The 22,811-nt window shown below is 41.8% G+C and overlaps 2 protein-coding genes across 4 annotated transcripts in view; one reads left to right on the top strand and one right to left on the bottom strand.

Annotated features, from left to right (window-relative positions):
* Positions 1–20,930, bottom strand: part of LOC113010072 (nuclear GTPase SLIP-GC-like) — a 30,423-nt gene extending 9,493 nt beyond the window's left edge. The window contains exons 1-6 of one of the 3 annotated variants that reach the window (XR_013908511.1): positions 20,299–20,930; positions 4,274–4,803; positions 3,538–3,723; positions 1,588–1,612; positions 1,348–1,431; positions 246–333 (exon numbers count right to left, since the gene is read on the bottom strand). Coding sequence is in view for 2 of the 3 variants with exons in the window: in XM_080300260.1 (XP_080156386.1) it covers positions 246–333; positions 1,348–1,431; positions 1,588–1,612; positions 3,538–3,723; positions 4,274–4,803; positions 20,299–20,350 (965 nt within the window). In the remaining variant the exon portion in view is untranslated. The remainder of the gene's footprint in view (positions 1–245; positions 334–1,347; positions 1,432–1,587; positions 1,613–3,537; positions 3,724–4,273; positions 4,804–20,298) is intronic. The other 2 variants (XM_080300260.1, XM_080300259.1) reach the window with 2 other exon arrangements.
* ccp110 (centriolar coiled-coil protein 110) overlaps positions 1–22,811 on the top strand; it is a 664,638-nt gene that overhangs the window by 331,496 nt on the left and 310,331 nt on the right. The window lies entirely within an intron of this gene.

The following is a 22,811-nucleotide window of genomic DNA, read 5'->3' as shown; positions in this document are numbered from 1 at the left end:
CCATTCTCAGAAATATCAAACTGAAAATGCAGTAAAATCAGAAAAAAATTGTTTTTTAAAATGTGTTGAAAAAATTCAACTGACTACTGGAACAAACTACACAGCTCCATGTTGAGCTCTGACCGAGTTTAAATCTTTAGTATGTTTATTATACCAAATACCAGCAAAATGTTACAGACTGTCCCAACTTCCTGGGAAATGGTTGGAAGAACATCCAACAAAAATAGAAAATCTTTATTACTCACTTTAGGAAAGCACTGAGTTTGTCACGGCCATGTAGTCCTTCACTGACACGTCTCATTATGTCTTTGACATCACACAGTATTTTTGTTTCTGTCAGAGAAACAGAAAAAAATCCTAATAAGTAGGAACCTGGAACCAGTGTAATGCAAATATGGTCCACTGATATGCAAATGTAACCCATGGTTATTTTATTGCCAATTGTATTCTATTTTTATTCTAATTTTAAGTGTTACTGTTTTGTTAAGTGTTGAGTTTTCCCATGAATGCACCATAGCGCTGTGCGTGGTGACTTTCTTTCCCTGCATCCGCCTGCATGGAGCTAGATGCGCAAAGCTGTGTGGAGATTCAGTCCTGCAACGTGTTGCGCTACAGAATTAATGTTTTCTTTGAAGAATATCCTGGCTGTTTTTTTTAAGTGGTAGAAATCTGCTGCAAGGACCAAGCGATGCCATCTAAGGACTGGATGCCACTAGAGGTGCCTAGAAAGGACGTTCTCAATCTGAAGGCCACCTGTTTCCTTGGAGAGTGGTAGGATACAACGATTTGTAATTTTGTTTAAGGATTAACGTTTTTTAATGAGATCTCAGGACACTTTATGTTGCTACTTTTTTCCTTTTTGGGTCAGATCTGATTCCACTTAACACAAAACCTGATGCACCAAAAAGCAAAACAGTGACTAAAGACAATTCAAATAACTTGAACACTTACCACATACTGAACACAAAGTGCACTGAACTGAAATGGACAGCATGCCTGATACATTTATGGACACTTGAAGTGATATGTTGTACATTGTTGAAGATAAAGGTTTGTTCATGTCTATGTTTTGGACCATTTAAATGTTGAATACACTCAAATCACTTTTTTCCTTAAGTTGTTGTCAGTGTCTCATTCTGAGTGGAAGGTTTTTCCTTCTTTAAGTTGAGTTACCACTGCCAGTCTCCTTACGATCCTAACTGATCCCAACAAGAGGAGATTCTGAAATATTGTTTTTTCCTTGACCTTGGATGACAGATTACTGTGGATTTGACTGATTTTGACTACTCAGTTAAAAATGGTGACACAAAGCAGGAATAAGTGTGAGGATTTCATATATGTGTGTACCTGACTGTGATCCTGCTGCACAGTTGTCTTGTCGTTTAGGAGATGGTTGCCATTCGCCCAACTCAAGTTCTGACTTTCTTTTTCCTTTTTGGATTTAAACAAAATAATACAATTTAAAAAGAAAATCTGAATATTGAAACTTCTGATTATGGTGTATTTTAGATGTTGCAAAAATAATACTGTGAAAATAAATAAATAAATTAGATGTATTAAAATGAGAGTGAGATACATTTTTCTCACCTTTTTCACTTATGGATGGCAAATCCTGTGGAAGCATATAAATATTCAACTTTCACATTTAAAGTTAAATTATTATAAATTGTACATGTATGCATAATTGAATTTATAGAAGAAATCATTGCTCCTGTACAGAAACAATTTGTTCTTTAACAAACTGTCAAAAACATTCACATGCACTTTTTAAAATGTACACACTTATATTTACATATATTCTCAACTAGCACAGTGATTAAAAAAAAAGCTGTTAGGTTAAAATGTGTATTCCAACATCAGGCAACTACATCAGTTGTTTAGTGGTTGGTGGAGGTTGTAAGAACTTTAAGTCGCAGGGTGGTCAGGCTTGTGTGACTGGGGCTTTGCTTTGACTCAGGTCACCTTAGTGTATATTTATGAAGAATGAAGGCATGCTGCTTCATTATCCGATTTCCAATAACCCTTACCTGATCCAAATCAGCTGTTGCTATCACTATGTAGCAGGGTGTGGTTTTTGCAGGGTGACACAATAGGACTTTCATGAATTTCCCCCATGCACATTAGTGGTGTGAGATACTGCTGGATTTGGTATTCCTTTTATACTAAGTAAATAAAGGCCCAGTATCAACGATTCTGATACAGATACTGATTCTTTTTAATAATTATGGTGGATGGTGGATCAAACTGCTAAATCAGAATGAATTTTCATGACCTGTAAGTGTTTGGGGGATTTTCTTTTCTTTGGATTATTAATTAAACCCAAGGACAGAAAACATATAATGAGAAGTCTGTATCACATCTACTTGTAGTTTAAATATAGTAACTGCACAGTATCCCTTTTACAGTTAACACAAAGGGGTTATGATATATTCGGGATATTTGTTTCAATCACAATAAATGTTATTGTGACACTTGAAAGCAGCAGCACTTAGATAGAGGTTGCCCTTAGGTTGCCTCTTTGATGATTCTAGGAGTAACAAAGAAACAGAAACCAGTATCCCAAAAAGTTAATTCTGTTCATCTGGACTGTTTTCAGTGGGAGAAACGTTTCATCGCTCATCCAAGTGACTTCTTCAGTCTCAGCTAACTGCAGGTTTCCCCAGCCTTATAAACATTTGCACTTTATATAGTTGGGGAAACTTGGGATTTACTTACCTGGATGATTGAGCATGTATCAAGACAGAAACTAATATCAATCTCATTATGCTCCTATTTATCAATATCAAAACAAACTTTGGCATCTATGTTTTGGTTTGATCCGCCCACCACCAGGGCCATGCAGAGCTGTTTAAAGGGGCGGGTGCTCAAAGTTAAAAACAGGCACATAGAGCCAGGCTGAACAACAACACACATTCTTTAAGAATCTAATACGGAATCGCATCATACTATATCACTGTTTTACCTGATGGGGTACAATGTTGCTGTTGAGGAGTTTCTGCTGATCCTGCTCCTGATAGTGCAGGAGGAACGGGCTGTGTTGACTAAAGAATACGCTGTACACGTACTTACTGGCTTTTGTTGCACCAGTCTCCTACAGCTCTGCACCGCTCAGACGGCAAAGAATGCGCGTGCTCTTTGCGAGTTCGTTCCCGGTTCGTAACCAGCGCACTCTGCCATCAAGGGCGATCATTGGTTAATGGTAGTCATGTGACTGATGGAAACCACATCCTTTTACTTAGCAAAACTATGATTAATAGTTAAATATTATTGTTGAGGGGAACAGACAGGACTGTACAGACTCCACACGCACACAAAAATAAACAAAAAATAGTAATAAAAATAAAAAATAAATAAAAATTATACTCAAGAAAAGGGCACTTGGGGCACCCATCAGGAAAGGGGCAGGTGCTCAAGCCCCCCCCCCCCCCCTCGCACGTGCCTGCCCACCACTAATACACACATGTAACCTTCACCAACTCCTCCAACAATGAGTAGTCTGCATGCAACCCCAATTCCCTGTCATACATGGCAGCTTACCAGAATCCCTCCTCGACCAGAGTTGGGTGTAGACATCCTGGTAACACTGTACACCTGCTGCACCTCCATGGTGTCCTCCTGGCATTCCTGTTGAAAATGTCCCAGGTCCCCACACTGCTCACGCACCTGTCCCTGTGTCTGTGCAGCCACCAATGAGCCAGGTACAGCGCCTGTCGCTGCCAGGACCTGGGGTTTGAGAGCAGAGAGGAAATGGTTGTTGGAGCGTAGCCAGTGGTCCTCAATGGTCAGTGTCGCTGGCACAGGCACGGAAAGTTTGCTCCTTGGGGCCAGTAGGGTACCAAAAAGTGATCATCTGCCAAAAAGGGGTTTCCAGCATTTGCCAAAAAGTTTACTGCAGGAATTTAAGCTGTTATAAATTACTTGTTGACTTAAAATCTGTCAAAAATATCGCTCATGACGAATATCAAGTAACTTCAAATCAGGGTAAAACGTAATTGACAATAACAATGTTTTTTTCAAGAGAGAGCTAGCCAAGAGGGCATCAGAAATAACAAATATAACATCACAGTTCTATAATCAAAAAGAACTGGATTGATGACAATATAGGTACAAATACGCATAAAGTCATAAAGATACTTGGAAGACAGATCATTTCTTTATTTTATATACAACCCCTTCATAAACCCTGTTGACTAAAGTGTATTTACTAACATAAGTAAAGATATTAGACTTAAAAAACCAAAACATCAAAAATCACTCTTTTGCAGATGCTCACCTCCCCTGGCTGCGATCTTCTGGGGTTTTCCGTCCGCGCCGCCAGGTGTTCTTCAGCCAGCCTCACTGCCGCCTCCAGATTGGGTGGCTTGCGACACTTGACCCAGTCCGCCATTTCCCTTGGGAGCCCCTCCACAAACTGCTCCAGAACGACAGCCTCCAGCAGCTGCGCCTCCCCACTGCCAGGATGCAGCCACCTCCCTGCGTCGTACCGGAGCTGCTGGGCAAAAGCCGAAGGCCCTTCTTGTGGTCCCATGCGGCAACCATGGAAGCGGCGACGATGGTCTTCTGGAGAGAGTTCCAGGTGGAGCGGATTCGCAGCGGCCCCAGACTGAGGCAAAAGGTTTAGTAGCATCTGCGTCTGCCGCTGGTGCAGTACTGCCTGCTGCTGCTGCAGTACTGCCTGCTGCTGCTGCACGTCCGCCATGTCGGCCAACATTTGAGCCAGTGCGCGACCTTGCTGTAGATTCTGTGGGTTTGACATGTCGTAGCGGCAAGCTGGGCACCACTGTATCACTCTGTTACTGATCTCTGTTATGACACACACAAGGAGACAGTTCTGCGTCACGTTTCACTAATAGTTTTTATTTAGTTCACAACTCGAAGCCACTCGTTTCACACCGTGGCAGGCATCAGCTCTTTCTCCCAGCCTCCCCTGCTGCTGTCACCTGAACTTGCTCTACCCCTCACCTGATGCTAAACCACAACCTGCCACAAAATGATATGTTGAAATTTAATGTAATTAGCGCACCATAAAAGTTCTAAAACAAACTCACCTGTATGTATTAACGTAAGTGACACTTTTCAGATGAAAGATAAGAAATAACAAATTAATTTCACTCTGGGTCCAGCCAGGCATGGACTGGGACAAAAAATCAGCCCGGGCATTTTGACTAGAGACCGGCCCACCAGGTTATATAGGAAAAACCATAAAGCCTTTGAATGAAAACAAACACTGTTGTCACTGTGATGTACGCTGTCTTGTTGGTATATATGTATCAATCTAATAAACTTAAACCTACACCATCCTCCCTATTCTGGTATTCGAAACAGTACTTAATGGAAATATTAAGCAACCTAACTAATAGGGTTGACAAATCCTACCCCCACCCCCCCAAAAAAACCAAACAAAAATAGGGAACCACCCCCCACCCTCTGCCTCGTGATGCTTAATTGACATAATCGTCTTTAATTTAATGCACATGTAAAAACAAATGCACAGAAATCAATTATTAACACACTACAATAATTAAATAATAATTTCTTCAACATAATTGTAGACTGCACAGATGATACCTTCAGAAAGGAAAAACTACCATAGCTTAGAGTATATATTAGACTTAATATTTACTAGATACAATAATGGATTTTTATACATTTTACATCAAATGAAAACTTTGTTTGTAAGATTCAGATAATTATTTATTAAAAACCAGACATTTTAAATGAGAATTTCCCGGTTAACCCCGGCAAAACTTAGCTAGATCCGCCCCTGCACAGTTACCAGCTGTCAGCTACATAAAAAAGGATCCTGGTGTTATTTGTCTCTCAGAAACAGTTCATAACTTCCCTTCAACTCATTCATGTCACCTAAAAGGTAAACCTGTTTCTCCATCACCTGTTCAGCTCTGATGATTCAGTAAGGACATTTCCTGGTTTCATCTTCATGTTTCCCTCTCACCACATATCCAAACTGATATCATGACCAGCAGCTTTTACAGCTGTGTTTGCAGCAAACATCAGCTGATACTAGAAAGTAATATTGAATCAATTCTAACAACAGCTGATCAAGCTTAAACTTGCTGCTATTGTTTAGTTCAACATCCGCTGGTTTCCTCTTTCTGGCACAAAGTGGGCAAGCGAGAGAGACGGGAAGATCGGTGAGTGTTAAGGAGTGGATGTGTAAGGTAAGGTAAGGACGGAAGGGAACGGTAAGTGACGGAAGTGATGTTGTAGGTGACGTCAGACGCCGGAGATTTTGGCGGAGAAAAAGCAAATGGTAGCATAGAGTTTAACAAAGGTTTTCCAAGCTTCAGTATTACCAAATATACTAATCAATTGTCATATAACTAACAACATCTGTTTTATCATCTCTAACACCCTGGAGGACAACGGGGAGAGTTTAGACGCTCTCCAAGATTACATCGACCGCTGTTTTCAAGATTTAGTAATGCATAAGGCCCAGAGTGCATCTTCCCCGGCCAAAATCGAGACGCCGTCATCGAAGAGAAGTCGCCAGGCAGACTCCCCCGGTACAACATCGCCTGCCGGCAAAGACATCGCAGAAATCCTGGAGTCAATCGACAAGCGATTGTCCAGTTTCGATGCGAGGCTGTCCCTGGTGGAGATTTTACACCGGGAATTTAAATCTCTGAGAGAATCCCTGGAATTCAGCCAGCAGCAGGTGGAAACGCTTGCCGCTGAAAATGCCACGCTACGGGAGTCGGTTAAATCTCTCACCGATAACGTGACCCAGCTAAACATTGAAAATAAAAAAATAAAAGAGTCCGTTATCGATCTACAAGCCCGTAGCATGAGAGATAATCTTGTGTTTTCTGGTATTCCAGAAACTGCCGGAGAGGACGCAGAGGCAACGGTGAAAAACTTCATTAAAATCCACCTGAAGCTGCCAGAGGACACCGTAAAGAACATCGACTTCGATAGAGTACATCGTTTGGGGGGCGCGCGGTCGCGGACCGGGAGACCACGGCCTATTGTGGCCAAATTCAGTCAATTCAAACAGAAGGAACAGGTGAAGAGTCGCGGCAGAGAGCTGAAAGGAACGGACTTCAGCGTGAACGACCAGTTCCCCAAAGAGATCCTGGAACGACGCAAGGTCCTGTTCCCAGTTCGACGTAGCTTCATCCAGAAAGGCTCCCGTGCTGTCATCACCGTGGACCGGCTCTACGTGGACGGACAGCTTTACCGCGACCTCGGCACCACACCGTGGTTATATTAACTGCACTCCAGATAAGAACCCGCTACACTCTTTTCTTATTCATTCACACTCTCTCCTTTAACATGAGTTTAAGCTAGTAATATCAATATGATGTCATAGCAGATATAACACCGTCACCCTCCGTCATTGCTTTAATTGGAATGTTTCCGTTTCGTTTCTTTTTTTTTGTTGTCGCTCACAGTTCATGTGGTTTCTTTCTTTCTCTTGTCTTTCACTGCTGTGGTCACCTACTTCCCCACTCACCTACAAACAACACCCTCTATTTCTCCATATTTTCACAACACGATCACGCAAACACATCAGCTCAACGGCAGCACATTCACAACAGCTTCACAGCACGCACAGACTTGCAGGACACATAAGCAAGCCACGCTTGTTCATATTAGTGAATATTCACACACATAGTCAGACTTATGGAGTCTCTCACCACACTTCTTTTTCTCTTTCTATTTATAAACAAGGGATGTTTCCATATTCTCTCCACCTGTCTAAACGAAACACCCAGCATACATCATTAGACATACACGCACAATTAAGGGCATGCTGAGGTTTGTCACATGGAATGTAAATGGAGCTGGCACCAGAGGAAAGAGGTTAAAAATATTTAACCAGCTTAAAAAACTACAGGCAGATGTTGTTTTATTACAAGAAACTCACAAACCTGTCACAGGTTTAAATGAACTTAAAACACCTGAGTTTCCTAACGTGTTTGCAGCCGGTTATAATTCTAGACAACGGGGAGTAGCAATTTTAATACATAAAAATGTTAATTTTACAGTACTCGATACAGTTATAGATCCAGAGGGTAGATTTCTAATTATTAAACTATCAATATTGAACAAAAAACTATGTGTTGTTAGTATATATGGTCCAAATGTTGATGAACCCTCATTCTTCCACGGTTTTTTTAGTGCACTCTCTGAACACCTTGATTGCACACTCATTCTTGGAGGTGACCTCAACCTTGGACTAAATGAAGAAATGGATAGGCTCAACACAACAGGAACTCAGCGTAATTGGCAGTCCACAAATATAATCAAACAGTATATGAACGACTTTGGTCTTTGCGATGCATGGCGCTCTCTTCACCCCACCAGTAAGGAATATACTTTTTTCTCGCATGTTCATCACTCTTACTCTCGTCTGGATTATTTTTTGGTCAGCAGCTCACTGCTGTGTGACATTTCAGACACTGAGATTCATCCTATAGCTGTCAGCGATCATGCTCCTGTATCTTTAACACTAATGCACAAGAATAATACTACGCCAAGTAAAAACTGGAGATTTAATATATCACTACTTAAAGATGAAGACTTTATTAAATACTTTAAAAAGGAATGGACTTCATATTTAGACTTTAATGACACTCCCGGAATATCTGCTTCTGTTCTATGGGAAGCAGGGAAAGCTGTGATGAGAGGTAAAATAATTTCTTTCTCATCACACAAAAAGAAAGAAGAAAACAAAAATATTCAGGAATTAGAAAAAAACATCAAATCACTAGAAGAAGCCTACGCGTCCCACCAAGATCAGGAAACATTGAACAAAATATGCAAAACAAAACTAGAATTAAATGAAACTATTAATAAAAAAACACAATTCCTTATACAAAGACTTCGCTTGCAGAATTTTGAACACAGTAACAAATCAGGTCGATTTCTAGCTAACCAGCAAAAAATAAATAAAGAAAAAATAACTATATGTGCTGCTAAAGATTTATCGGGGAACACAATATATGATCCTGGAAGAATAAACAACATTTTTAGGGATTTCTATGAAACTTTATACTCACCACAAATAAACCCATCTAAAAATGAAATTGATCTGTTTCTTGACAACGTACCTCTTCCAAAATTACTAGACAGTCAAGCAATGGAACTGGATTCGCCACTGACGCCAAGTGAACTCCAGGAAGCCCTGATAAGTATGCCCAATAATAAGGCTCCAGGTCCAGACGGCTTCCCTGCAGAATTCTACAAAGAATTCTGGACAATTTTGGCACCAGTATTCCACAGCATGTTGCAGGAAATCGAGGAAAAGGGCAGACTACCACCAAATATGAATTCTGCCAACATTAGTCTCCTGCTAAAACCAGGCAAAGACCCTTTATTTCCCTCAAGCTATCGTCCAATTTCTCTTTTGAATGTAGACCTTAAAATAATCTGCAAAGCTCTCTCAAAGAGATTAGAGAAAATGACCCCCCTCTTAATTCATCCTGACCAAACTGGTTTCATAAAAGGTCGGCACTCCTCAACAAACACTCGTAGATTACTTAATTTAATAGACTACTCATACGATAAAAACATCGAAACCATAATATTATCTCTAGATGCAGAAAAAGCATTTGACAGAGTTAATTGGAAATTTTTATTCGCAACTTTACACAAATTTGGTTTTGGAAACTCTTTCATAAACTGGATAAGAATATTATACAATTCCCCAACGGCTCGTATCAGAACAAATGACCAGACATCCTCCAGCTTCTGTCTCCTGAGGGGCACCAGACAGGGATGCCCACTCTCCCCTTCACTTTTTGCAATTTTTATCGAACCTCTAGCAGCAGCATTTAGACAGGCTACAACAATTAAGGGCATAAAATGTAAGAACATAGAACACCTCTCTGAGGTAATTACTTTAATAAACTGGTTTTCAAGAGTTTCAGATTATTCAATTAACTGGCCAAAATCTACAGTTCTCCCCATTAACTGCTCCTTCCATAACTCTTCCTCTGCCCCACTGCAATCCGGAAATATTAAATATTTAGGTATTAATGTCTCTCCTAAGCTTTCAGACTTAACTAAACTAAACCACATCCCACTTCTAAAGAAAGTAGAAGGCGATCTGACTAGATGGAAATCTTTACCCATATCACTCATGGGAAGGGTCGCCACTATAAAAATGATGATCTTGCCAAAAATAAATTACTTATTTTTGATGATCCCTAACAAACCATCACAAGATTGGTTCAGATCTCTGGATTCATATATTTCCAAATTCCTTTGGAAAGATAAACCCCCGCGTATTAGCTTAAAAACGCTACAAAGAACCAAGGATAGAGGAGGATTAGATCTGCCTAATTTTCACCAATACTTCTTAGCCAACAGGCTTCAGTTCATCTCAGAATGGTTAAAACATACCTTCTTAGTTGAGCCCTGGCTAGATGTTGAACAGGCACTATGCAAGGATCTAGAGATTTCAGACCTACCATTTATTAGCTCAAACATCAAAAGACATGAATGCTTTAAAAGTATCAACATCAGCTTTTCTCTAACAGCATGGTGGGAGTTTCTAAAAATAACGGAGTCTTCATTAATCCCATGCAAACGTACACCTATCTGGAATAACCCTGACATATTACAAAACAATAATATGATTAATTTCCCAGAATGGAGTTGTAAAGGAATTAAATACTTAGAACATATATTAGAGGGAACAGAATTTATTCCATTTGACAGACTAGTTGAACAATATGGGATCAACAAGACAAGGTTTTTAGAATATCAACAAATTAAATCCATAGTAAAAAAGAAATTTAACCTCAGTCAAGTTGTATTAGTATTAGTATAGTAGTATTAGTTGAGGCAATTATCTGCCATGGGGTAATTAAGAGGTGTTTATCCCTTATCCAAAACAATGTGATGAATGTAAACACAGTGTGCCAGCTTTCATGTTAAGCCAGCAGCCAGCTGAACAGCAGTATTAAATCAAATGAAAATGCATTGCTTCTCAGTGTATCCCCTTAAAGCATGCGCGGGTGGGATTTCCAGGTTGTTTGTGCAACAGCCTGCAAATGTGTTTATGCTCACTTGTGTGCATCCTCCTACACCGTGTCTCCACTCACGCCAGCATGCGTCTGTAGGTATTAGAGATGGCACGATACCACTTTTTTATGTCCGATACCGATACCGATATCATAAATTTGGATATCTGCCGATACCGATATGAATCCGATATAGTGTTTTTTAATCAACAAAACTGTTTTTTAAATATCTTGCTGCATTTTGTATAAGTTCATACTCAAGTTTAAAACAACAACTACACTAAAGCTATTCTGTTATACCTGTGTACAAAAAAAATATTTCATAGTTCAGCAATACTGATCAATCTAATAAACTTAAACCTACACCATCCTCCCTATTCTGGTATTTTAAAGAGTACTTAGCGTAAATATTAAGCAACCTAACTAATAGGGTTCCAACTCCCAGCAACAACAAAAATAAATAAATAAAAAATAGGGAACCATCCCTCACGCTCCACCTCATGATGCTTAATCGACGTAATCAACCTTAATTTGATGCAGTGTGAAAAAAAATGCACAGAAATCAATTATTTTTCAAGAAATATTAAATAGATTCAACATCTTTCTTCAACAAAATTGCAGACTGCACAGATGGTACCTTCCCAAAGGAAAAAGTACTATAGCTTACTAGGGTATATTAGACTTAATAGTCACTATATACAGTAATTGACTTCTATTCATTTTACATCAAATTAAAACTTTGGGTGTCAGATAATTATTTATTAAAAGCTAGACATTTTAAATGAGAATAAGAAAGAAAAGTATGTCTTTGTGCCCCCTTTTCCCTGTTCATGCCCTATCGGCCCCCCTGGCTAAACTTTGCTAGATCCGCCCCTGCACAGTTACCAGCCGTCAGCTACGTAGAAAAAGATCCTGGAGTAGAAAGTAATAATAAATAAATTCTAACAACAGCTGATCAAGCTTAAACGTGCTGCTGTTGTTCAGCCGCTGGTTTCCTCTTTCTGGTGCAAAGTGGGCCAAAAACAAACAAGAGACACGGACTCGCGACAGAAAAGCCGATCAGCTGATCATTAAGCAGTTTCACGATTGAAGTAGCAGCCGGAGAGCGAGAGGCAGTCGCTCCATATATCGCTTGTTAAGCTTAACGCAGGAATGCTTTACAAACATTCAGAGATGGACTTACACACTTGCTTTACTTCTCTCGGGATAACTTTGTCGGAGATGAAATGCCGGGTTGCTAGCGAAGCTCCACATGCTATCCAGACCACCGACAGGTCCCGCATGCCACAGCTGCTCTATCACGTGATGCATACTGCTCCGACTGCTAACGTTCTGAGGTGAGTTACGGCGTGTTGCAAGTTTTGTGAGGTGCTTTCGTGATATTTAATGGATCGGATTACATTTTTTATTTTTCTCCGATATCCGATCCAGTAATTTAGGTCAGTATCGGACCGATACCGATACGTAATATCGGATCGGTCCATCTCTAGTAGGTATGTGCTAATGTGCACACAAATGTTTTCCACATTGGTGTGACAAGGATAATCATATCCAGGGAGCACAAACCCATGCTGAATGCTTCTCACACAGATGGGAGGAAAAAGGAGGAATGCATTAAAAAAAAAATCCAGAGGAAACGAGACTGAGTGTACACCCACAGACAGTCGTGCAAGTGTAAAACTTATGATATGTGGAAATCTACTGGCAAAGGAGCCAAGCGAGGCCGCCATCACCTGGAGTGGGTGAAACAAATCTAATATTTACTGAAAGCGATGACCCTCATGACCTTCTGCTTTCAACGTAGAAAACATAGAGACGAGGACAATTGAGTCAGTCATATCTCCAGTGTGTGCTCTGAGAGTGATTAAGACTAGAGCACATTCATTACTGGCCCAGCTCAGACAGAGAGGGGCTTCAGAGCAGAGCCCTTGTGTTGGACTGTTTGGATGTCCTATCCCCTTGTATCTCTTTGACTACTTCCAACACAAGGCTCTATTCAACCAGACTGGGAACAAATGTTTCCTTATGTGACCCTGAGTACCTAAGCTTCAGCAGGATATAGAGAAGAGCCTATGAGACTGAAAGAGAGACATTACTGAAGGCCATACCTCTGCTCTTATAGAGGGATATAAGCTGGATCACAGGTGGGGACAGGGGGAAGGATGGTAATGACCTTACAGAAATAACAGGGTGGATGGCACAATGACACATATTTCCCAATAACTATATGCTGTTTCTCTGGTAACCACAAAATTGCTAGTCTGCTTAGGTTTCCGTTCTTTATTTTCTCACTTTCCCACTTCTCATGAGTGTTATTACTTCTACATCCGCCTGGGAATTAATTGGGTAAACATCAGCCAGGAAACATGAGGTTAGATTCCATGTTGGCAGCTCATGTAATTTCACATACAGCCAACATGCAGATTTCCGTCTGTTTTTTTTTTTTTGGCACGCCTGTGGGAATGGGCAAAGTGTAGCAAAACAGAGGTCAAGGCAAGGTTTCTCACTGAAGTGGGTGAAAATTTCTCATGTGAAACTAAAAATGGCTTTCACCAGTTTTACATAATGAGACACAATGTGGCATATACCTCTTTTCTATAGAATCACCCAGGATAAAGAGCTAATCCTCTTGTGCTATGAGACTGATAGAGCTGGATTCCTTCCAGCACCTTAGGGAGTCAGATCTATGGAAGAGAGAGCCTTTCAAAGAAAACCATGTAATCAATGGCACAATCCCCCTCAAACCCCCTCATTTGATTGATGCTAACCGTAAAGATTTTAGTAAATCAGTTCGCTCAAGCCTTTCCCATCTCATCTTGCATTAAGATGTCAAACTGTAACTGGAGTTCCAGTGTTTACCCAACCAAGTTTTCTCACTTGAGGAGAAATTAAATGAACTTTTGGCCTGGACTAGGCTTACAGAACCACTGACATGTAGCCTATATGACTCATTCAGTCTTTCACTGGACACAGGCGGAATTTATTCGGAGAAACACACCCTTGCTGGCGTGTAGCATAGTTTGACCATTGCAGGTGTCTTGGTTTATTGGGTTTCTATGTCAAAGAGCAAATCTTAGTCTATAAAAACCTAAATTTATAGCTCTAATTATGAACACACTAAGCACCAAGGAGCATGCAGCTGCATACCTGTGCATGCATTTCAAGGAGCATGAGTTCTGGCTTGGTGACTCTACAAAGAGCCCTCATGAAGTTTAAAATTTTAAACAGGAAAAAATGAAGGTGAGGCTAAAATTGTTCAAATAGGGGAAATACTATGAGTAAGTTTACACCTCTAGTTGGAGAATAAGCATATGAAGCCTTTTTTAAAATTTTTCCTCTGGATGCTTTTCTAAATGTCTCTGTGTGTGGGGAGGGGTCAGGGGGTAGATTTTGGTGCAAGCAGTGTGTAGGCAGCTGGGAGTGTGGCAGGGCTATGCGTGACTAGGAGAAATACACCTGTCTCTGTGCTCAGGTATGGAGGGGGAGTCGGCAAGCAGGGGCCTGCCAGGTGAACAATGCTCCCTATTGTACCTTGCGCTCTGACTGCTGATACTCGCAGGAGAGGAAGCCCTGATCCCAGTGTGTGCGTAGCTCGCTTGCCCGTCTCTCCCTCCCTGCTCACACAATCACACGAGTTACACAGCCAAATTATTTACAGTACACATATTGCGCTGACCGCAGGCGCCCTGAGCTAAATCCCAACAGCTCTGCCTTTTACACGCAAGTTGCCAATCAGAGCAGTGACTGACAGATTTTTTTATAAGATAAGATAAGATAAGATAACCTTTATTAGTCCCACACGTGGGAAATTTGTTTTGTCACAGCAGGAAGTGGACAGTGCAAAAGTTATGAGGCAAAAATTAGAATACAATAAGAATAAATACAGTACACAACTGTACAGAATAGAATAAAATAAAATACTATATACAGTAGAATAAAATAAAATAAATATACAATAAGATAAAAATAGAATACAAATACTATATACAACTGAGTAAAAATACAACGATGACAGAAAGGATTATTGCACTTAGTATTATTGCATATGTATGGATGTGTGTGCTTGATCAGTTAAAGTCTTTATTATGGAGTCTGACAGCAGTGGGGAGGAAAGACCTGCGAAATCTCTCCGTCCCACACCGTGGGTGCTGCAGCCTGCCACTGAGGGAGCTGCTCAGTGCTGTCACAGTCTGCTGCATGGGGTGGGAGATGTTGTCCATCAGGGATGACAGCTTAGCCGCCGTTCTCCTGTCACTCACCACCTCCACTGGGTCCAGAGGGCATCCTAGAACAGAGCTGGCCCTTCGGATCACCCGGTTCAGTCTCTTCCTGTCCCCAGCAGAGATGCTGCCGCCCCAGCAGACCACACCATAAAAGATAGCAGAAGCCACAACAGAGTCATAGAATTTCTTCAGGAGTGGGCCCTCCACTCCAAACGACCTGAGTCTCCGCAGCAGGTACAGCCTGCTCTGCCCTTTCCTGTAGAGGGCGTCTGAGTTATGAGTCCAGTCCAGTCTATTGTTCAGATGAACACCAAGGTACCTGTAGCTGTCCACAGCCTCAATGTCCATACCTTGGATGTTCAGTGGTTGCAGTGGAGAATGCTTGTGCCTGCGGAAGTCTACCACCAGTTCCTTGGTTTTACTGGCGTTGATCTGGAGGTAGTTCAGCTGGCACCAGTCCACAAAGTCTTGGGTCAGACCTCTGTACTCCTTGTCGTCCCCATCAGTGATGAGGCCGACTATTGCAGAGTCATCAGAGAACTTCTGCAGGAAGCACTGGGTGGAATTGTGGGAGAAGTCTGCAGTGTAGATGGTGAAGAGGAACGGAGCCAGAACCGTTCCCTGTGGGGCCCCCGTACTGCAGACGACCCTGTCCGACACACAGCCCTGAGTCCTCACATACTGTGGTCGGTCGGTGAGGTAGTCCAGGATCCAGGTAGTGAGGTGATGGTCCACTCCAGAGTTCACCAGCTTGTCCTTTAGAACCGAGGGAAGAATGGTGTTGAAGGCACTGGAGAAATCAAAGAACATGATTCTCACAGTGCTTCCAGCGGTCTCCAGGTGAGCGAGGGAACGATGTAGGAGGTGAATGACGGCATCATCCGCTCCAATGCCAGGCTGGTAGGCAAACTGAAGTGGGTCCAGTGATGAGCTTATTAGGCGCCGAAGCTGAGCCAGGACCAACCGCTCCAGGGTCTTCATCAGGTGGGATGTCAGAGCCACCGGCCTGTAGCTGTTGAGGTCCTTGGGGCGTGAAGTCTTTGGCACTGGTACAACACAGGAGGTTTTCCAGAGCTGTGGAACTCTTCCCAACCTCAGGCTCAGGTTGAAGAGGTGCTCCATCACCCCACACAGTTGGTCCGCGCAGGACCTGACGACCCTCGAGCTGATGCCATCTGGACCCACTGCCTTCTTGCCATTAATCCTCCTCAGTTCCCTCCTAACCTGGGTGGTTGAGAGAGACAGGCTGGAGCCTTGTGTTGAGTGTGTATTGGATGCTGTTGTTGGGGGTGGGGGGGAGTGAGCAGGGTGAATAGAGGAGGTGTGAAGTGTCTGAGGTGGAACAGCAGCAGTGGGGGTGGGTGAGTCTGCAGCCGATGTTGCAGACTGCCTCATGGCTGAGTCAAATCTGTTGAAGAAATGATTCAGTTCATTTGCCCACCTCACATCCCTCCCAGGCAGAGAGTTCTGCTGTTTGTGGCCCGAGATGGTTCTGAGGCCTCTCCAGACTTCACCAACGTTGTTTTGTTGAAGCTGGTTCTCCATCTTCTGCCTGTAGCTCTCCTTCCCATTCCTTATCAGTCCCCTCCGCTCTCTCTGCACCCTTTTCAACTCCTCTTTGTCTCTGGATTTGAAGGCCCTCCTCTTCTGCTTGAGGACGGTTTTAATTTCTGGGGTAATCCAAGGTTTGTTGTTGGAGAAACACCGTACAGTCCTGGTAGGTACAGTGTTATCCACACAGAAGTTTATATAGTCAGTAATGCATGTAGTAAGGCTGTCGATGTCCTCACCGTGGTCATCACAAATCACCTCCCACACAGTCGACTCAAAACAATCCTTAAGAGCCTCCTCGCTCTCCTCTGACCATCTCTGTACTGTGCGGGTGGCTGGTGGCTGGTACACAGGGACAAGGTGCACCAGGTTGTGATCAGATCTGCCCAGGGGAGGGAGAGGTGATGAACTGTATGCCTCTTCTGCATTGGCATACAGTAAGTCCAGTGTTTTATTGACTCTGGTTGGGCAGGTCACATACTGGGTGAAGGTGGGCAGTGTGGAGTCCAGTGAGGCATGATTGAAGTCCCCTGATATTATGAGAAGTCCCCTGATATTATTATATCCAAAAAGTTGAAATGTTGGATTTTGTAAAAGTTCTAATTGTGTTGAGGATATTTTGTATGTGCAGTATTATGAAGGGGAATATACAACACACTGTCATAATAATATAAATGGTAAAAAAAAAAAGAAAAAAAACATGTCTTAATAGGTGTGAATGTTATTCGTAGAGAGATTATTCAGAGGTGTCACTTTAAGGGTCTATAATTGAGAGCACACAATGTAAATACATGACGTGACTGTTGATAGTAATCTATTATCAGTTCTACGCCAACCCATGTTTTTCCAGCCTTTTTATTCTCGTTGCAGATAAGGCAATTTTGACACGGAGAGTCATGCAGATACTGTAGATTGCAGATTGAGAGAGACCCCCAAAGAAAGTAAAAGGGGGGTCGCCTATTGGTGAATTACTGACACTCTCTGTACTTTCAGCAACAAAAGCTGTCTCTCATTTTGTTGTGATTTGTTGGGCAATTATAGAGGGAAAGAAATGAACAGGGTAACTATGGGGAGGGTCTGGAATGTGTGGGAATGCTAAACATCTGCTTTGAGAAGTTCTGGGTTGAGCTTGGACAGTCGCAAGTAAATATCTCTGCCAAACAGAAACTCCAGCTGTTCCACAGATGGCATCAGTTATTTTGTCCCATTTGTTGTTAAAAAAAGCCCATGTTTGCCTTAAAATAATCTAAGTGCCTTTGATCTTCCTTAACCTTTTCCATTGTGTGACAAGGAGAGCTGCAGTGTAAATGCCACCACTTATCTATTCCTGTTAAATTCCTCGACTTGTGTCGGTGTGTGCTTGTGGGCATGTATAACACCAACGCTATCTCATGTGAGTGTGTGTGTGCTCACTGACTAATGAAATACAGTCTTCATAAAGGTAGTATTGTTAAGTTGCGTGCGAAGCTCATGCTTTAGGCTTTGGGTCCCCGCCCACCCCTGTAAACCACGGCCTTTTTTTCCTCTCCTTTTTTGCCTTCTACACCTTCCCCTTTCTCTTTGTTACAGGTAAACATTTGATGTCCGCACGCAATCCCCGGAGAGTCTCCTCCCCTTGTTCTTTCCTCAGCTCCAAGGCTTACTCACACTCTCTTTTACACACACTTACCACACACCTCTCATTCTCAGTCTCTCGCTCATGCACCCTCTGACACGCTACCTTTCCCTCCCCATTCTTCTGAAATTCCTCTCCTTACTGACTCAGCACCTGTTTCCTATAGAGGACATGAAGTTTCCTTCTGTTGCTCGAGAAACTGGTTGAATATCTGATTGACTCTGAACATTCAGTTTCACAAACACTTTACACACACGTTTTTTGTTACTGAACGTTCGTCTCCTTTGTCTGTGTCGTTCCTTCCTGTTTGTTGTATTTGTTTTTTTAACCAGTTTGTCCTGCAATATTGTGTTACATTACATGAAGTTTGTCTCTTTTTTATTTCTATGTGCTTGTATTTCTTTTTAACATGTTCAAAATTAAGATTCAATTCAATTCAAAGTTATGGACAAAACCAACAAGACTTATTTCAGTAAATTTGCTTTTTTAATTCAAGTTAATGTTGCCAGAATCAAAACTAGAATTCCTCCTGGAATCACACTGGCCACAACAAAGTCTCAGATACCGGAGACCGATAAACACGGGGTTGGTGTGTTGAAGTTTACTTGGGCAAGACACAAAACCCCAAGATCCTCCTGAGCGTAGTCTAGGCTCTTAGATGGTTCTGCCTGCAGCTTTCAAGAATTTATCTAAGGTTAGATAGTAATATACAAGCACTTAATATTTAATATTTCATTGCCAACTACATGCATGTCACATCCCATGACTGCATCCCTTAGAGTTGGCACCATATGCTAAAGCTTGCCAGCCAGGTTACGCAAAACTGCCTTTCTGCTAGTTTCCACGATAGTCGGTGCTCCAAGAACCGCATTTTGTCACAGACTCATAAGATGAGAACATGCCAGCTCTGCTGTCACTTCTGGTAATATCGATACCAACAAAATTACCTTTGGCACACTAGAAAATAATCTGCATTGGTGGGGGTACACCCTGGATACGTTTCCAGCCCATCATAGGGATAAAAGAGAGACAGAAAACCACATCTACTGACAGTTTAGATTAACTTAAAAAGTGTGTACGGTCAGTGAGGGGAAAATGAAAACACAGCCCAGAGCCTGCTTTCTGTGAGGTGGCAATGCTACTGAGCACCACCATCGTGATATGATTTGACAATCCAAAATGTGAGAAAAGGGGGGAAAAAAAGGATTTCTCACTGATTTAAATCAGAAAGAGATTATACTGTTTTAACCGCTTTCAACTTGTGTAACCTTCAATTTTCTGTTTCAGGTGTTGTACATAGTTTTGGTACAGCTTTTACTGACATACAAAAATATGTGTGAATAACTTCCAAAATATTTATTGGTGTGTGCGTGAATGATTATGATCCAACACTTAAACTTAAACTCCTGGGGAAGGTAATAAAACAAGTCGAAATCTGGTCTGCAGACTCAAGCTCTAGTACTACTGCCAACCTCAGTCACGCACTTCCTTTGAGCTGCACTTCACCACAAACTGTGAAGCAATGAAAAGTCCTGTCAGGTTCCGATACACGAAGATCCATGATTAATGACCGTCATGGCTAAGCAGGGGAAAACCAAAACCTCTGTGCCAATGTTAGCAGCATCAAATAGAGCTGAAATCACTGAAAATGAATGCAAGAGAAAAGGAGAATCGTTTTATCATGTCAAGGACACACACACACACACACACACACACACACACACAATGCGAAACCCACACGAACGTGCATGTCTGTACACATACTCACATGCTGCGTAGTAACAAACCCAAAAGTGCTTGCAAAGTTCACACATGAGAGACAACTGCATATACACATCGCTGTTCTCCAGTATGCTTAGATCATATATGAACAAAGATTCAGGATTCTCTCAGATTAATTGATAAATAAATGTAATACCTGAGTCCTGCCTCCATCTATCAGTTTTTTTTCTCCTGATCCAATTCAGCATCGCAGCATTTTACTGCTGTCATAGCAGTAAAAGGTGGGGTGCACCCTGGCGTGGTCTGTTGAAGAAATGATTGCGCTACCGTAGTCCTGGTCCGGATGGAAAAATGGCATCGTTTCATAAAAAGTGAAAGTGAAACTGCTTTTAGCCGAATGGTGACCGTCGAAACGCTTCTCCCGCTCGTTCTTTGCTCGATGATCGCCTTATGTCCGCGGAAACTCAGCTGCGTCTTCTTGACCTGTCGGAGCTTGTTTTCCAGCTTCCTCCACTTGCAAACCATCGATTCATTAATCTTAAATTCTCTCGCCGCTGCTCGATTTCCATGTTCCTCCGCGTAGCTGATGGCCTTCAGTTTAAACTGTGCTTCGTAAGCGTGTCTCTTTGCCATTTTCAGGGTTGTTAAAACAACGATGTCCTGCATAACGCACATACCTGTTCTTTTATACAGGTATGTGCAATAAAGTCAACGCACACACTTCACCCTTTAGCGTTCTCATGGTGTTCTCTACTACGTCCTCCTTACAACACAAAGGGCGCACTGCGCTATAGGGCGCGCCGTACTTTTTGAAGAAAATCTAAGACTTTTAAGTGCGCCTTATGGTTGTGAAAATACGGTACATACGTACTTTTATACGGGCATGCATCAATAGATATACAGAGTTATAGACCTTAACCCTTGTGTGGTGTTCATATTTTTGTTACTCAGCCAGTGTTCATGGGTCTGGTGGACCCGCTAGAGTTTTGGCTTTCCAAATTAACACTATCAAACAATTTTATGTTAAATTACTCAACAGATGTTTACTTCATCCCAATTACAAACCATATGAACAGTAAACATGGTTAATTTTTTCCCTTTACCTTTGTTAGATCACATTTATGAATGAATGTGCTTCTCGGTTTTTTTTTGTTTTTTTTTTATAAAATGTTAGAAAAACATAAATCAGTTATAATCAAGTGGAGTGAGTGGAAAGACACAACACATTTACACGTGAAGCAATATGTTTCACAACTAAATTGGATCAGCTGCTCATCAATGGTGACATTAGGCCCAGGGTTGTAAAACAGGGGAAGGTGGTGCACACACTTATCCCACATTGTCCTGATGGCAGCAAGCTTGTCTCTCTGCCGTCGAGCTGGTCTGTCGTCTCGGTTATCAAAACGGATAATCCTGGAAATTTTGTGGAAGTTTTCCAGAGACATTGATGCATGGAAAGGTTCTTGCCGGTTTCTGCATCCCACAGGGATTCTGTGGATTCCCTTTTGGACCTCAAAACTCCTGCAAGGATAAGAACCCCAAAGTAGGCCTTTGGGGTTCTTAGATGAATTTGGTCCATCTCCTTCCACCTCTCTCCAAAAACACACCGTCCTTCTAGATTACTGCAATCCAGAATAATTTTCTGGATGGAATCTGGGATGAAAAGCTAAAATGAAGACTTGATGTCCTGCACATGAGTAACTGTCAGCCGTGTTGGCCCTGGCTTATCACAGTAACAGCTCTGTAGGGTGGCTCATTTCTTGGGCAAGAAGACCATTCAATTTCACCAGTTATTGACATCGATATTTCTTAATTTGCTTGCTGTCTGGTGGGCTTGTTCTGGTCCTGGAGCTGGCAGCAGATGGGGTGCTCGTCTTCGTTTTGTTACTAAATGATGCTCAACCTCATCCTCTTCTTCAAAGTCACTGTCAGACTCTGAATTTTCAGAAATGTGAAATATTCTGAAACCTCTTTGTCAACATCATCATCCGAAGCCCCTCTCTCTTCCAAAATCAATTGGATGGCCCTCGCAGCAGATAATCTTTTGCCATCTTGATCAGTTGTGATAAAGAACCACACTGGCAAAGTCTTATTTATAGTATTATGCCCCTAATTTGCAGGTGGGACAGGGTATGAGAAAATAAAATTTGGATCCCTCAAGAAAGAGGGTAAAATGTGCGGGAATGTCAGAGCAGACGTGTTGGTAGTTGAATTTTCAACAATGTTGCAACTTTGTGCAGAGCAGGAGGGGAAGAAAACACTATCAGCAGCACCAGAAAGGAGGAAGACAGAGTGTGGGAACACAGGACCTACACTCTCAACACTTTAATTAGACCTGGGTCCAGTGGACCCGAACACTTTGTATGTAATGTAAATGCGTGGGGGGAGGTACAGTATGAGGTCATTGAAAATTAGTTCGGATTTATGTTCTTCACAGAAAATAAGCCAAAGCCAATGAATTTCAGGTTGAAAAAATAATTAATTGTTTCATTTTTCTTTTGAGAAAAACAGAAAAACTGAAAACGGGTCTCACAGACCCGAACACCATACAAGGGTTAAATATTTTGTTCGTTCATTAATTGTCCTTGGTGCCATATAATGTCCACTTCTCCCACTTAGCAACAAAAATATCTTCCTTTAATTTCAATTCAATTCAATTCAATCTTTATTGGCAGACTTCATGTCCATAAAAACAAGACAAGAAACACA

This window comes from Astatotilapia calliptera, chromosome 4 (genome assembly GCF_964374335.1).
Source record: "Astatotilapia calliptera chromosome 4, fAstCal68.1, whole genome shotgun sequence".
NCBI classification, from domain to species: domain Eukaryota; kingdom Metazoa; phylum Chordata; class Actinopteri; order Cichliformes; family Cichlidae; genus Astatotilapia; species Astatotilapia calliptera.
Note: the sequence above shows the minus strand (reverse complement) of the source record. Positions and strands in the feature narration are given on the sequence as shown.